The following is a 13,390-nucleotide window of genomic DNA, read 5'->3' on the forward strand; positions in this document are numbered from 1 at the left end:
ATTTAAGAATGATGGAGGCCACTGTTTTCTTGGGGACCTTCAATGCTGCAGACATTTTTTGGTACCCTTCCCCAGATGTGTGCCTTGACACAATCCTGTCTCGGAGCTCTACGGACTCCGGGCAATTCCTTCGGCCTCATGGCTTGGTTTTTGCTCTGACAACTCTGGGACCTTATATAGACAGGTGTGTGCCTTTCCAACTCATGTCCAATCAATTGAATTTACCACAGGTGGACTCCAATCAAGTTGTAGAAACATCTTAAGGATGATCAATGGAAACAGGATGCACCTGAGCTCAATTTCGAGTCTCATAGCAAAGGGTAATGTAAATAAGGTATTTCAAAAAACATTTTCACTTTGTCATGATGGGGTATCGTGTGTAGATTGATGAGGACATTAAAAAAATATATATTTTAGAATAAGGCTGTAACGTTAACAAATTGTGGAAAAGGGGAAGGGGTCTGAATACTTTCCGAATGCACTGTGTGTATTTATATCATTTTAAGTGATGTTGCTGAGCGCTGCCATGTTGAACAGCTCTCTCTTGTGAACAAGATATCTCAAACCGGTTTGAGTCCAGCCTGTCAGCTTCTGACACCGATGGGTTGTGGAAGTCCTGTGGGAGTGAAAAAGTTAGTCCTGTCACAGGTTTTTGTTCATGTGTATGATGTGTACCTGTCATAACAATAACAAAATTGATCACACAAAAATGAGTACATCCTGTATAAATAAAGGTTAAATAACATCTCCAGGAGGAGGAGTTGGAAGTGGAGAACCTCTCAGCTCCCCCGTGGCCACCCTTACCCCAGGCCTACGAGCCGAACCAGCCCAACCTCCCTGCTTTACCCCCCCTGCCCTCTCCGGTTACCACCATCTGGCGACCGTCACAGCCACCACATCGGGGTCCCGAGGATAGGGAACGGAAAGCCGGCCAGAGGAACGGAACACACAGCGTAAGCTGTTGATCTCTGACTTATGTCATTACCCATGCTGGGCTGTCATCAGACATGATCACATTGATCCCGCTCTTGTTTTTTTTCAGTGTCATTTTGGTGCTTATTTTTTGATAATTTTCAATATTCCTCATCATAAGGACCAATATGTTTATGAAGTTCCTTCATCTGCTTGCTTTGTGAATCATCCAGATGTCGCCTCTTTCCATTTCATTATTTAAATATTATTTTGGTGGACTTATTATTATTTTGGGATTCTTTTGAGTTTTCCCTCAAACTTTACTCGTCATAAATGTGGATGTATTTTTTGGTTCTTTTTATTTTCTTCATAAGAGGCTTCATCAGCTTTCTTTGTGAATCATTCACATTTCTTTGTTTTATTTTGTTGATTAGTTTGTCGTTTTGGAGGTTATTTCAGTTAACTACACTGATTTTGTTTATATTGTTTGGTTGGTTGGTTTGTCGTCCTCTCATTTCTCATTTTGAGCTTTGTGATTTATGAACACATTATTGTCCATTTCTTTAGCAGATCATGGCAATATATCCTTTTGATTTTGAGCTTGTCAGCATGTCTTTATTGTGAATAAATCATTTCTTCACCCATCTCTTCTGATGTCAGTGCGTGTACTGATCTTTCACCTGTCATGTATCTCTATGTACTGACTGATCTCTCTCTCTCACGTCCCCCTGTAGGGTCCAGACTACAGGCTGTATAAGAGTGAACCAGAGCTCACCACTGTAGCTGAGGTGGATGAGACCAACGGAGAGGACAGATCTGAACAGTCTGACAGAGACCCCTCTGACACCAAAGGTACACAGTAGAAAACACTCCCAAATGGAATGAAAACGGGAGGGACTATTTTACCTTGTCCAATTAGATTTAAAAAATTTACCGGATGCCCTAATGAACACGACCCTGGATAGAGGTGCTACTCTGTTAGCTGCATTACTAAACTATTAGCAGAACTAGCTTCACCTTTCAGAAGCTGTATGAGCTCAGATGTGTTACATAACTTTAATATTTCTGTTCTCCCTCCAGGATTGTCATACCCCGTTGGCATCGTTCCCCCCAGAACCAAATCTCCTGTTGGCATCGTTCCCCCCAGAACCAAATCTCCAATAATACCAGAGTCTTCCACCATCGCGTCCTGCGTCACCCTGAGGAAGGGCATGAGGCCAGACCCACACATGGTGAGTGCCACTGTGTGTGTGTGTGTGTATGGCATGATCAGTGTAGTTACCCAGAGGAAGGGCAGTAGGCCAGACCCACGCATGGCGAGTGTATCTGAGATGTATGGACATAATCAATATACCTAGTTAAGGAGTTGGATATTAGATCATATCTAAGTAGAATTTAAGTGAAATCGGTTAAGTGGGTGATATTAGGCTAAGCGTTAAGGTTAGGCATAGGGTTAACAATCCACAATCCAGAACCATTCAATATCTTCCAGCTGTACATACACTGCCTATAGTTTATTTGGCCCAATGTCATTGCTCACTCTGCAGGCAGCCTGTTAGTGATAACAACCATTGTAATTCATGATGGATCATTAGTGTGTAGAGTGGCAAAATGGCCACCACGACTTCAGTATCTACTCTACAGCCTTTACAGTGGTGGAAACATTTCATAGTGGCTTTGTTTGTGTCGTTTTTTGTTGATGTGGAGGAGGGCAGGGTGCAGAGCGAGCCCCTAATATTGTGGTCTAGGGTGTGACACACACACTGTGGCTAGGGTGGGTCTGTGACTCATGCTTTCCTACAGGACTGGAATCAAATATAGCAAACCTTGATTTATACACACAGTTATAAGTACCAAAGGCCTCCACAACTCCACTTAAAACGACTCACCATGTTATTAGGATAGTCAGGGATGGCTGTGGCTACCTTTTGTGCGGAGTGTGTGCCCACTTCACTGGTGTGCCAGCTGTGTTAGTATCAGGGCTCAAAACTGCTACCAAACTACTCGCATAAGCTACCCTTTTACTTGGCAGTGTGACATCAGTAAAAAATGTTGGGCTGGTCATGTTCGTTTTTGCTTCACAATTAGCTTTTTTTCTTATCAAAATGTGTTACAACCTCCTCCCGGGTGGCGCAGTGGTCTAAGGCACTGCATCTGTGCCACCAGAGACTCTGGGTTCGAGCCCAGGCTCTGTCGCAGCCGGCCGCGACCGGGAGGTCCATGGGGCGACGCACAATTGGCCTAGCGTCGTCCGGGTTAGGGAGGGTTTGGCCGGTAGGGATATCCTTGTCTCATCGCACACTAGCGACTCCTGTGGCGGGCCGGGCGCAGTGCACGCTGATCTAGGTGTACGGTGTTTCCTCCGACACATTGGTGCGGCTGGCTTCCGGGTTGGATGCGCGCTGTGTTAAGAAGCAGTGTGGCTTGGTTGGGTTGTGTTTCGGAGGACGCATGGCTCTCGACCTTCGTCTCTCCTGAGCCCGTACGGGAGTTGTAGCGATGAGACAAGACAGTAACAACTGGATACCACAAAATTGGGGAGAAAAAGGGGTGAAAATAAATGAATACATTTTTTAAATATAAAAAAATGTGTTACAACTGCAATGGGTATGCAACAATGGGTATACAAACCAGGTATTCAAAAAGTTTAGTCGGAAGTTTTGGTTGAATCTTTGCAATGCACAATGACGATTTCTAAAGGCTTTCCGAAAAAAACCTTCACATTTAAATGTTGACTGCAAAGTAGACCTACCTGGCAGAATGATATCATCATGACTTGTATCAATTGCCGGGCATTTGTTTTGCGAACTCTGCCATCACATGTACCCTACACAGTACACCCATATTGCAAGCTGCGCAATTGAATTAAAGGGCAACAATACCCTCCAAATTATATCTAATTGTTATTGTTCCTTATGTGTTTTAAGCATTGTTGTGAACTTAAAACATCCAATTGTTGTAGTTTTTCTATAAAAATTTGTGATTGAGTGAAAACCTGAAAAAACTAGAAAACATTTTTTTTTTTACCAAAAGATAAAACTGAGTTTATCTGCAACTGTAGAGTGACTGTCCAAAATTGCTAACAATAACAGCCTTTTTTGAGATTGCGCAAAGGTTTGATTGTTTGGAGGGAAGAAAATCTAAATATGGTATTGTCAAGTTAAAATATCATTATTTGTGTATGGAGGGTACAGTAGGTCATTATAGGCTACTTGCTTAACCCACAAATGAAAGATAACATTTAAATGATGCACACATTATTCACTTTCCCGGTGTGCCACTGGAACATTTATCTGAATATCAAGCCCCGCAGGGGCATGTTAATTTAAAAGATGGCTAGTCATTATGTGCCTGGTTCTGCATGGAAAGCAGGTTGTAACAATGGTAAATGTAATAACACTGCTTTTCTATTGCTAATGTAATAAACCCAGTGAATGTAATAACTTGCCAAAATGTAAAATATATATTGATTTGTTTAGCACTTTTTTGGTTACTACATGATTCCATATGTGTTATTTCATAGTTTTGACGCCTTGAATGAGTAGGTGTGTCCAAACCTTTGACTGGTACTGTATAATGTACTAAACATTAGGAACACCTTCCTAATATTGAGTTGCACCCCCTTTTGCCCTCAGAACAGCCTCAGTTCGTCAGGGCAAGGACTCTACAAGGTATCGAATGCGTTCCACAGGGATGCTGATCCATGTTGACTCCAATGCTTCCCACAGTTGTGTCAAGTTGGCTGTGGACCATTCTTAATCAAATCAAACTTTATTTGTCACATGCGCCAAATACAACAGGTGTAGACCTTAACGTGAAATGCTTACTGAAATGCCCTTAACCAACAATGCAGTTCAAGAAAGAGTTAATAAAATATTGACCAAATAAACTTAAGTAAAAAATTATAAAAAGTAACACATTAAAATAACACTAACAAGGCTATATACAGGGGGTACCGGTACCGAGTCAATGTGCGGGGGTACAGGTTATTCAAGGTCATTTGTACATGTAGGTAGGGGTAAAGTGACTATGCATAGATAATAAACAGCGAGTAGCAGCAGTGTAAAAACAAATGGGGGGTCAATGTAAATTGTCCATCAATCTTATGGCTTGGAGGTAGAAGCTGTTAAGGAGCCTTTTGGTCCTAGACTTGGCGCTCCGGTACAGCTTGCCGTTCGGTAACAGAGAGAACAGTCTATGACTTGGGGGACTGGATTGTCTTTGACAATTTTTGAGGCTTTCCTCTGACACCGCCTAGTATATAGGTCCTGGATGGCAGGAAACTCTTGGCCCCAGTGAGGTACTGGGCCGTACGCACTACTCTCTGTAGCGCCTTACGGTCAGATGCCGAGCAGTTGCCATTCCAGGCGGTGATGCAACCGGTCAGGATGCTCTCGATGGTGCAGCTGTATAACTTTTTGAGGATCTGAGGACCCATGCCAAATCTTTTCAGTGTCCTGAGGGGGAAAATGTGTTGCTGTGCCTTCTTCACGACTATCTTGGTGTGTTTGGACCATGAAAGTTCGTTGGTGATGTGGACACCAAGGAACTTGAAACTCTCAACCTGCTCCACTACAGCCCTGTCGATGTTAATGAGGGCCTGTCGGCCCGCCTTTTCCTGTAGTCCACAATCAGCTCCTTTGTCTTGATCACATTGAGGGAGAGGTTGTTGTCCTGGCAGTGTTTGACCTCCTCCCTATAGGGTGTCTCATCATTGTCGGTGATCAGGCCTACCACCATTGTGTCGTCAACACATTTAATGATGGTGTTGGAGTCGTGTTTGGCCACACAGTCATGGCTGAACAGGGAGAAAAGGAGGGGGCTAAGCACGCACCGCTGAGGGGCCCCAGTGTTGAGGATCAGCTTGGCAGATGTGTTGTTGCCTACCCTTACCATCTGGGGGCGGCCTGTCAGGAAGTCAAGGATCCAGTTGCTGAGGGAGATATTTAGTCCCAGGATCCTTAGCTTAGTGTTGAGCTTTGTGGGCACTATGGTGTTGAACGCTGAGCTGTAGTCAATGAACAGCTTTCTCACATAGGTGTTCCTTTTGTCCAGGTGTGAAAGGGCAGTGTAGAGTGTGATTGCATCATCTGTGGTTATGTTGGGGCGGTATGCGAATTGGAGTGCGTCTAGGGTATCCGGGATGATGCTGTTGATGTGAGCCATGACCAGCCCTTCAAAGCACTTCATGGCTACCGAGGTGAGTGCTAATGGGCGGTAATCATTTAGGCAAGTTACCTTCGCTTCCTTGGGCTCAGGGACAATGGTGATCTGCTTGAAACATGTAGGTATTACAGAGCTGGTCAGGGAGAGGTTGTCACTGACACTTGCCAGTAGGTCCGCGCTTGCTTGGAGTACACGTCCTGGTAATCTGTCTGGCCCCCCGGCTTTGTGAATGTTCACCTGTTTAAATGTCTTGCTCACATCGGCTACTGAGAGCGTTATTACACAGTCATCCAGAACAGCGCTGGTGCTCTCATGCATGCTTCAGTGTTGCTTGCCTCGAAGCGAGCATAAAAAAGGTATTTAGCTCATCTGGTAGGCTCGCGTCACTGGGCATCTCGCAGCTGAGTTTTCCTTTGTAATCTGTGATTGTTTTCAAGCTCTGTCACATCCGACGAGCATCAGAGCCGGTGTAGTAGGATTTAAACTTAATCTTATACTGACACTTTGCCTGTTTGATGGTTCGTCTAAGGGCGTAGCGGGATTTCTTGTAGTCGTCCGGATTAGTGTCCCGCTCCTTGAAAGTGGCAGCTCTAGCCTTTAGTTCAATGTGGATGTTGCCTGTAATCCATGGCTTCTGGTTGGATTATGTACGTACAACATTGTCGTTGCACTTTTTGATGAAGCCGATGACTGAGGTGGTGTACTCCTCAATGCCATTGGATGAATCCCGGAACATATTCCAGTCTGTGCTAGCAAAACAGTCCTGTAGCGTAGCATCCGCGTCATCTCACCACTTCCGTATTGAGGGAGTCACTTGTATATCCTGATTTAGTTTTTGCTTTTAAGCAGGAATCAGGAGGATAGAATTATGGTCAGATTTGCCAAATGGAGGGCGAGGGAGAGCTTTGTATGCGCATCTGTGTGTGGCGTAAAGGTGGTCGAGAGTTTTTTTCCTCTGATTGCACATGTGACATGTTGGTAGAAATGAGTTAAAACGGATTTAAGTTTCCCTACATTAAAGTACCTGGCCACTAGGAGCGCCGCTTCTGGATGAGCATTTTCTTGTTTGCTTATGGCGGAATACAACTCGTTGAGTGCGGTCTTAGTGCCAGCATTGGTTTGTGGTGGTAAATAGACGTCTACGAATAACGTAGATGAGACATTTCTTGGTAGATAGTTTGGCATACAACTTATCATAAGGTACTCTCTCAGGCGAGCAATACATCAATACTTCTTTAATATTAGACATTGTGCATCAGCTGTTTTTGACAAATAGACACACACCCCCGCCCCTCGTCTTACCAAACGTAGCTTGTCTGTCCTGCCGGTGCATGAAAAATCCCACCAGCTCTATATTATTCGTGTCGTCGTTCAGCCACGACTCGTGAAACATAATATATTTTAAAAAAAATGATGTCCTGTTGGTAGGATAGTCATATATCATCCATTTTATTTTCCAATGATTGCACGTTGGCCAATAGAACGGATGGAAGTGGAGGTTTACTCACTTGCCTATGAATTCTCAGAAGGCAGCCCGACCTCCTCCCCCTTTTTCTCGGTCTTTTCTTCACGCAAATGAAGGTGGTTCAGGCCCGTTCCCGAGAAAACAGTATATCCTTCGCGTCGGACTAGTTAAAGAACAGAATCTTCACCCAGTAATCGCTGTTCTGATGTCCAGAAGTTATTTTCGGTCATAAGAGACGGTAGCAGCAACATTATGCACAAAATAAGTAAAAAAATAAGTTACAAACAACGCGTAAAAACTAACAAAATAGCACAGTTGGTTTTGAGCCCGTAAAACGACAGCTATCCCCTCCTGCGCCATTCACACGGAAAACTGTTGAGCGGGAAAAACTCTGCAGCGTTGCAGTTCTTTACATACTCAAACCGGTGCACCTTGCACCTCTAACATACCCTGTTGAAAGGCACTTAAATATTTTGTCTTGCCCATTCACCCTCTGAATGTCACCCTCTGAATGGCACACATACGCAATCCATGTCTCAATTATCTCTGAGCTTAAAAATCCTTCTTTAACTGGTCTCCTCCCCTTTACCTACACTGATTGAAGTGGATTTAACAGGTGACATTAATAAGAGATCATAGCTTTCACCTGGATTCACCTGGTCAGTCTGTCATGGAAAGAGCCGGTGTTCCTAATGCCATTTAGCAATTTTACAGTCATGCATGCATGCATACACTTCACAGTGTTGAACTTAAATCCACTGTGTCCATGAAGTTCTGCATCTTGTCGTGCTCTTGGGTCATCGCTCATTGGTGACATAGGGTTGGCAGGCATTAATGTCACATTAGTGTATGTGTGTGTGCGCTCGTGCCTATGTGTGCCATATGCTGTGTCCTACTGTGAGTGCCTCTTTATTCACTCCCCAAAGGAGCGACCTTACTGTGTGGTAGAGCAGCTGTGTGTCGTATAATATGCGTCCATGTGAGTTTCTTACATGTATGTTGTGTCCCTTTCTAACCAATTTCCTGTTCCCCTCTAGGAGCGTCCCCGCAGTGCAGTAGACCAGCTGTGTGGTGGGCCTGTGGAGAAGGAGAGTGGCAGGCCCAGGATGAGTGTAGAGGAGCAGCTGGAGAGAATCAGCAAACACCAACAGGGGGCGCTAAGAGAGAAGAAGAAGGGGCAGCTAGGCCTGCAGGACAACACACACAGCCATCCACACAGTCACAGTAACACACCAACACCCTCACGAAGCACCTCGTTCACCAAAGAGAACCCCTTCCATAGCCTGCAGGTAGGTAGATGCACAAGGATGCACAATATAAGCATACATATCTGACCTGAGCCCAAGGTTGGTTCACACACCAAGTTTCCGGGTGAAAACTTTCAGAAACAGAGACTTACTGAGACAACGATATATCTGAAACAGAGACATTTCTGAACTTATCCAATAAGACATTTTCATCTTCCGTTTGCTACGGGTACCTTGAGGATCGGACCCTTTTTTTCAATTTTCGCCTAAAATGACATACCCAAATCTAACTGCATGTAGCTCAGGACCTGAAGCGAGGAGATGCATATTATTGATACCATTTGAAAGGAAACAGTTTGAAGTTTGTGCAAATGTGAAATTAATGTAGGAGAATATAACACATTAGATCTGGTAAAAGATAATACATAGAAAAAAACGTTTTGGGTTATTTGTTTTTACCATCAATTTTGAAATACAAGACATAATTGTCACGATCGTCTGAATGAACGAACCAAGGCGCAGCATACGTAGAGTTCCACATGTTTAATCAAATGAAACTCACAAAAACAACAAAGAAGAATAAACGATACGTGAAGCTCAAGCAGTGCTCACAGGCAACTACACAGAAACAAGATCCCACAAAACACAGTGGAGAAATGGCTGCCTAAATATGATCCCCGATCACAGACAACGATAAACAGCTGCCTCTGATTGGGAACCATACCAGGCCAACATAGAAATAAATGCACAAGATCACCCACCCTAGTCACACCCCGACCTAACCAACATAGAGAATAAAAAGGCTTCCTATGGTCAGGGCGTGACAATAATGTCTTTTTCCAGCCCAGGCCCAATTTAGATTTTGACCACAGCAGTGTATGTGCAAAGTTTTAGACTGAACCAATGAACCATTGCATTTCTGTTCGAAATGTTGTTTCAAGACTGCCCAAATGTGCCTAATTGGTTTATTAATAAATGTTCAAGTTCGTAACTGTGCACTCTCCTCAAACAATAGTGTGGTATTATTTCACTGTAATAGCTACTGTAAATTGGACAGTGCAGTTAGATTATCAAGAATTTTATCTTTCTGCCCATATCAGATATGTCTATGTTCTGGGAAATGTTCTTGTTATTTACAACCTCATGCTAATCATATTAGCCTACGTTAGCTCAACCGTCCCCCGCGTGGGGGGGGGGGGGGGCACCGATCCTGTGGAGCTTTAATGAAAAGAACCTAGGGCTCATTTAATATCCTGTAATAATTAGAATTTACAATTCACAGGCATATGTTGTGTTCCAGAACCGTCGTCAGCGTGACGAGGTGATGAGCAGTGACATCCTGGAGCTGGAGGCGTCACTCAGAGACACGGAAGTGTTCAGAGAGCAGGAGACACCTGCCGAGGAAATAGCACGACTCAAAGAGGCCTCGCACACTGACCACTACAACATGGACAGAGAGGTAGAAAAGGGGGGGGGGGGCATTAATGTCTGTCACCTGGTCCCAAATCATTCCCTTCCCCTTGGCTCTAAGATCTGTAGATCTGAATGGTCTGGATTGGTATAAGCAGTGTAGTGGTGGAGCTTACACCATATCGCTTCAACCTTACAGATCTACCTCTATTGAAGGGTTACGGCCAAGGGGAAGGGGCAGAGAGGAAATTTGAACAGGGCGTAGTGTCTGTCATTATCATCTGCTGTATCAGATCTCTAACACCATCCTATTTTCTCTCTCTCTCCCTCGCTCTAGTTGTCAGTCCCTGAGAAGGTGTTGATTCCAGAGCGTTATGTAGAGTCAGATCCAGAGGAGGCTCTCAGCCCAGAGCAGGAGGCTGACAAACAGAAGAAGGTGGACCGTATTAAAGCCCTCATCGCCAAAAACAGGTACTTTCCACTTTGACCTTGACAGTTTGGTTGCAGGTACTATGGTGGATGTGCATTCAGACCAACACAGTACAGTTTGGCTCAGCTTGGCTCAGTAGTTTCAAAAGGGTATTACTGTAGTAAAGAAAAGTGACCTATGACTCAACCACATCTACTTATCTTTCCCAGGTATCTGAATCACCCTGTGTAAGGTCATTTATTACAGCTGGTCAGGGTTGATGTTTACCAGTGCACAGGCCACAGCAAATACTATATACAGTGTAGAAAGAGAGTTCTGTGTAACGAGTGCTCTCTCCGGAATAGCTGGACAGGCAGGCTCAAATGAGTCCCCACCACACATGCTTCCTTCCTGGTCTTTCTATGCAGATCAGTGCATAGAAAAACCATGCTATTTCCATTAGCTACATTCTACATTCCACATTCTAAATGTCAGACACAAGAAATTAACCAATTTGAAGTGTGTGTGCGTAACAAACAAGGTCCTGTGTGTCTCAGTTCTTGGTAAAATGGGGAAGGTTGTGGCTGTGGGTTCGATCCCTGCCGAGATCAAACTCACATGTACTCACTATACTTTGTCGCCTTGGATAAAACAGTCTGCTAAATGCCATATGTCTGCCCAGTATGCAGAATGTGCTCTCACCTCCCAGTGGGGTGCTGAGCCCAGAGGAGGAGGCTGAGGAGGAGGCTACAGCTCAAGAGCAGGAGAAGATGATCAACATCTCCTATGAACTGGCTGCCGAGGCTTCCAAACGCAGCAAGCTGGTCGCAGGTACAGCACAGCACAGGACAGTATGGAGTATGGGAGGAGGTAGAGCAGGACCAACTAAACTAAGTGACAAAGATGGTGGAGATTAGACCTTTGAATCACAAATGATTGCAATCCTCTTTAATCTGTCCAGTTCTTTTCATAATAAGCGATCCATGATCATCCTACTTATAACAGTATTCATTTGATTTAGATCAAATGTATTTTCTTTACTTGTTTTATCATTCATTAACTTCCCGCAACTTGTTTGTTTCTGCCATTGTGCGTGTGTGATCATGTGTGTGTGGTCCACGTGCTTCCTGTGTGGTCCTGTGTGGTTTGCAGTGCGCAGCTTGTCCTCCTCCTCACCTCTTCCTGAGCCCCAACCTTCCTCGTCTCCACCTCCTAACACACAGCCACCACCCCAGCTCACTGATGGGTCCCACTTCATGTGTGTGTAACAGGAGTAGCATCAGTAATTGTGTGTAGGATTGCCCGTAAGAGCCTCCATCTCTACACAGCCCCTCCTCTCTCTTCAGACTCTCTTTACACTTGCCGTCTCTCAGGCTTTCAATTGCTGTCAACATTTTTGACACACATCTCTCCAACTTTTCTCTCTCTCTGTCTGACCTGTCTCTCTCTCTCCCTCTCTCACACAATTTTTATTTCGCTCTTTTTTTTCTTCTCTCCCTCTCGTTTTAGCCCAGGCCCTGGCTTCAGTGAAGACCTACAGGTGAGAGATGTGACACAGAGAGATGAGGAGGCTCCTGTTTGCTGTAACGAAGACCTCTACACAAGGACATGATACACCCAGCACAAAGTGTAGACCAAGAGAACTGTACCCGACAGACAGATAGTTGGACCACGCCATGCGCTGGGCCTTATATGCTGTCTGCTCAATCTATGCCTCACTGTGACATCACATCCTCCTGTGCCATGGCGTCACTTCCTGTGATGTCATCACCCTTTGACGTCATCACCACCACAACCTCCCCTCTCCCGCCCTTCCCCCATGGGATCACAACTTGGCAACAAAAACACAATAATAAGACATCGATACTGTTGGTTGCTGTTAGAGTAGTTTCATTGCCGTTATTTATATTGTTTGGAGTTTGTTTGAATATGGCTGATGTGTGTGTCAAGAATATATGGACTGAACCCTGCTGTGATGAGGATGGCACACTGTTATGCCATTGATTCTTTCATAGTTTAAAAGTTCCATTGTTCAGCATTGTTTTATTAACTCTTATTGCATTTCAGTTCATATTTTAGTTTGTATTGAGTTTACATTTTAGTTCAATCCCAGAACACAAACCATTTATGTTTTATGTGTAAAAGTATAAATATATAAGAAGAAAGAAATATACTTGATTTATAATTCAAAGAAGGTCCCACTTTATTCCTACTGCAGTTTATTCCTACTTTTTTTCTGGTTGGGTGTAATTATATTTATATGTCGGTTTTTCTGCCATTCCCTGGCTGTTCCAAATGGCACAATATTCCCTATGAAGTGCACTAATTTTGACCTTGGTCCTATGGGGTCTAGTCAAAAGTAATGCACTATATAGAGAATAGGGTGACATTTGGGACAAACACCCTGTCGTACTGTTGTTGCCGACTTGCACAAATGTTTTGGCTTTAAAAATATGCTTTGTTTAGTTTTTCTATTTCTGAGAAGAAAAGAGAATGTATATTTTTACCAGACCCATATGGGTACTGGTCAAAAGAAGTACACTATGTAGGGAATAAGGTGCCATTTCAGACGCATACACTTTTTTTTGGTCTACAAAATGTAATTACCAAGAAGTTATGTGTATATACTGTACTATGGTACACGGCACAGATGGATGAGATGAGAGGATGTAGGGTATGCAGTGCATTCGGGAAAAGTATTCAGAACCCTTGACTTTTTCTACTTTTCCCACATTTTGTTACGTTACAGCCTTATTCTAAAATGGATTAAATAGTTTTTAC

At 43.9% G+C, this 13,390-nt stretch overlaps 1 protein-coding gene across 8 annotated transcripts in view; it reads left to right on the top strand.

The window, feature by feature from the left end:
- The window catches only part of LOC139540430 (pleckstrin homology domain-containing family A member 5-like), a 118,348-nt gene extending 105,548 nt beyond the window's left edge, over positions 1-12,800 (top strand). For 3 of the 8 annotated variants that reach the window (XM_071344236.1, XM_071344239.1, XM_071344243.1), the window contains 9 exons: positions 753-953; positions 1,647-1,764; positions 1,993-2,144; positions 8,581-8,832; positions 10,073-10,249; positions 10,538-10,671; positions 11,292-11,440; positions 11,762-11,913; positions 12,119-12,800. In XM_071344236.1, the coding sequence (XP_071200337.1) occupies positions 753-953; positions 1,647-1,764; positions 1,993-2,144; positions 8,581-8,832; positions 10,073-10,249; positions 10,538-10,671; positions 11,292-11,440; positions 11,762-11,877 (1,299 nt within the window). In that variant the 3' untranslated portion in view covers positions 11,878-11,913; positions 12,119-12,800. The remainder of the gene's footprint in view (positions 1-752; positions 954-1,646; positions 1,765-1,992; positions 2,145-8,580; positions 8,833-10,072; positions 10,250-10,537; positions 10,672-11,291; positions 11,441-11,761; positions 11,914-12,118) is intronic. The other 5 variants (XM_071344241.1, XM_071344242.1, XM_071344237.1 and 2 more) reach the window with 4 other exon arrangements.
- The last annotated feature ends 590 nt before the right edge of the window (positions 12,801-13,390 follow it).

Source organism: Salvelinus alpinus, chromosome 15 (assembly GCF_045679555.1).
Source record: "Salvelinus alpinus chromosome 15, SLU_Salpinus.1, whole genome shotgun sequence".
Classification (NCBI taxonomy): domain Eukaryota; kingdom Metazoa; phylum Chordata; class Actinopteri; order Salmoniformes; family Salmonidae; genus Salvelinus; species Salvelinus alpinus.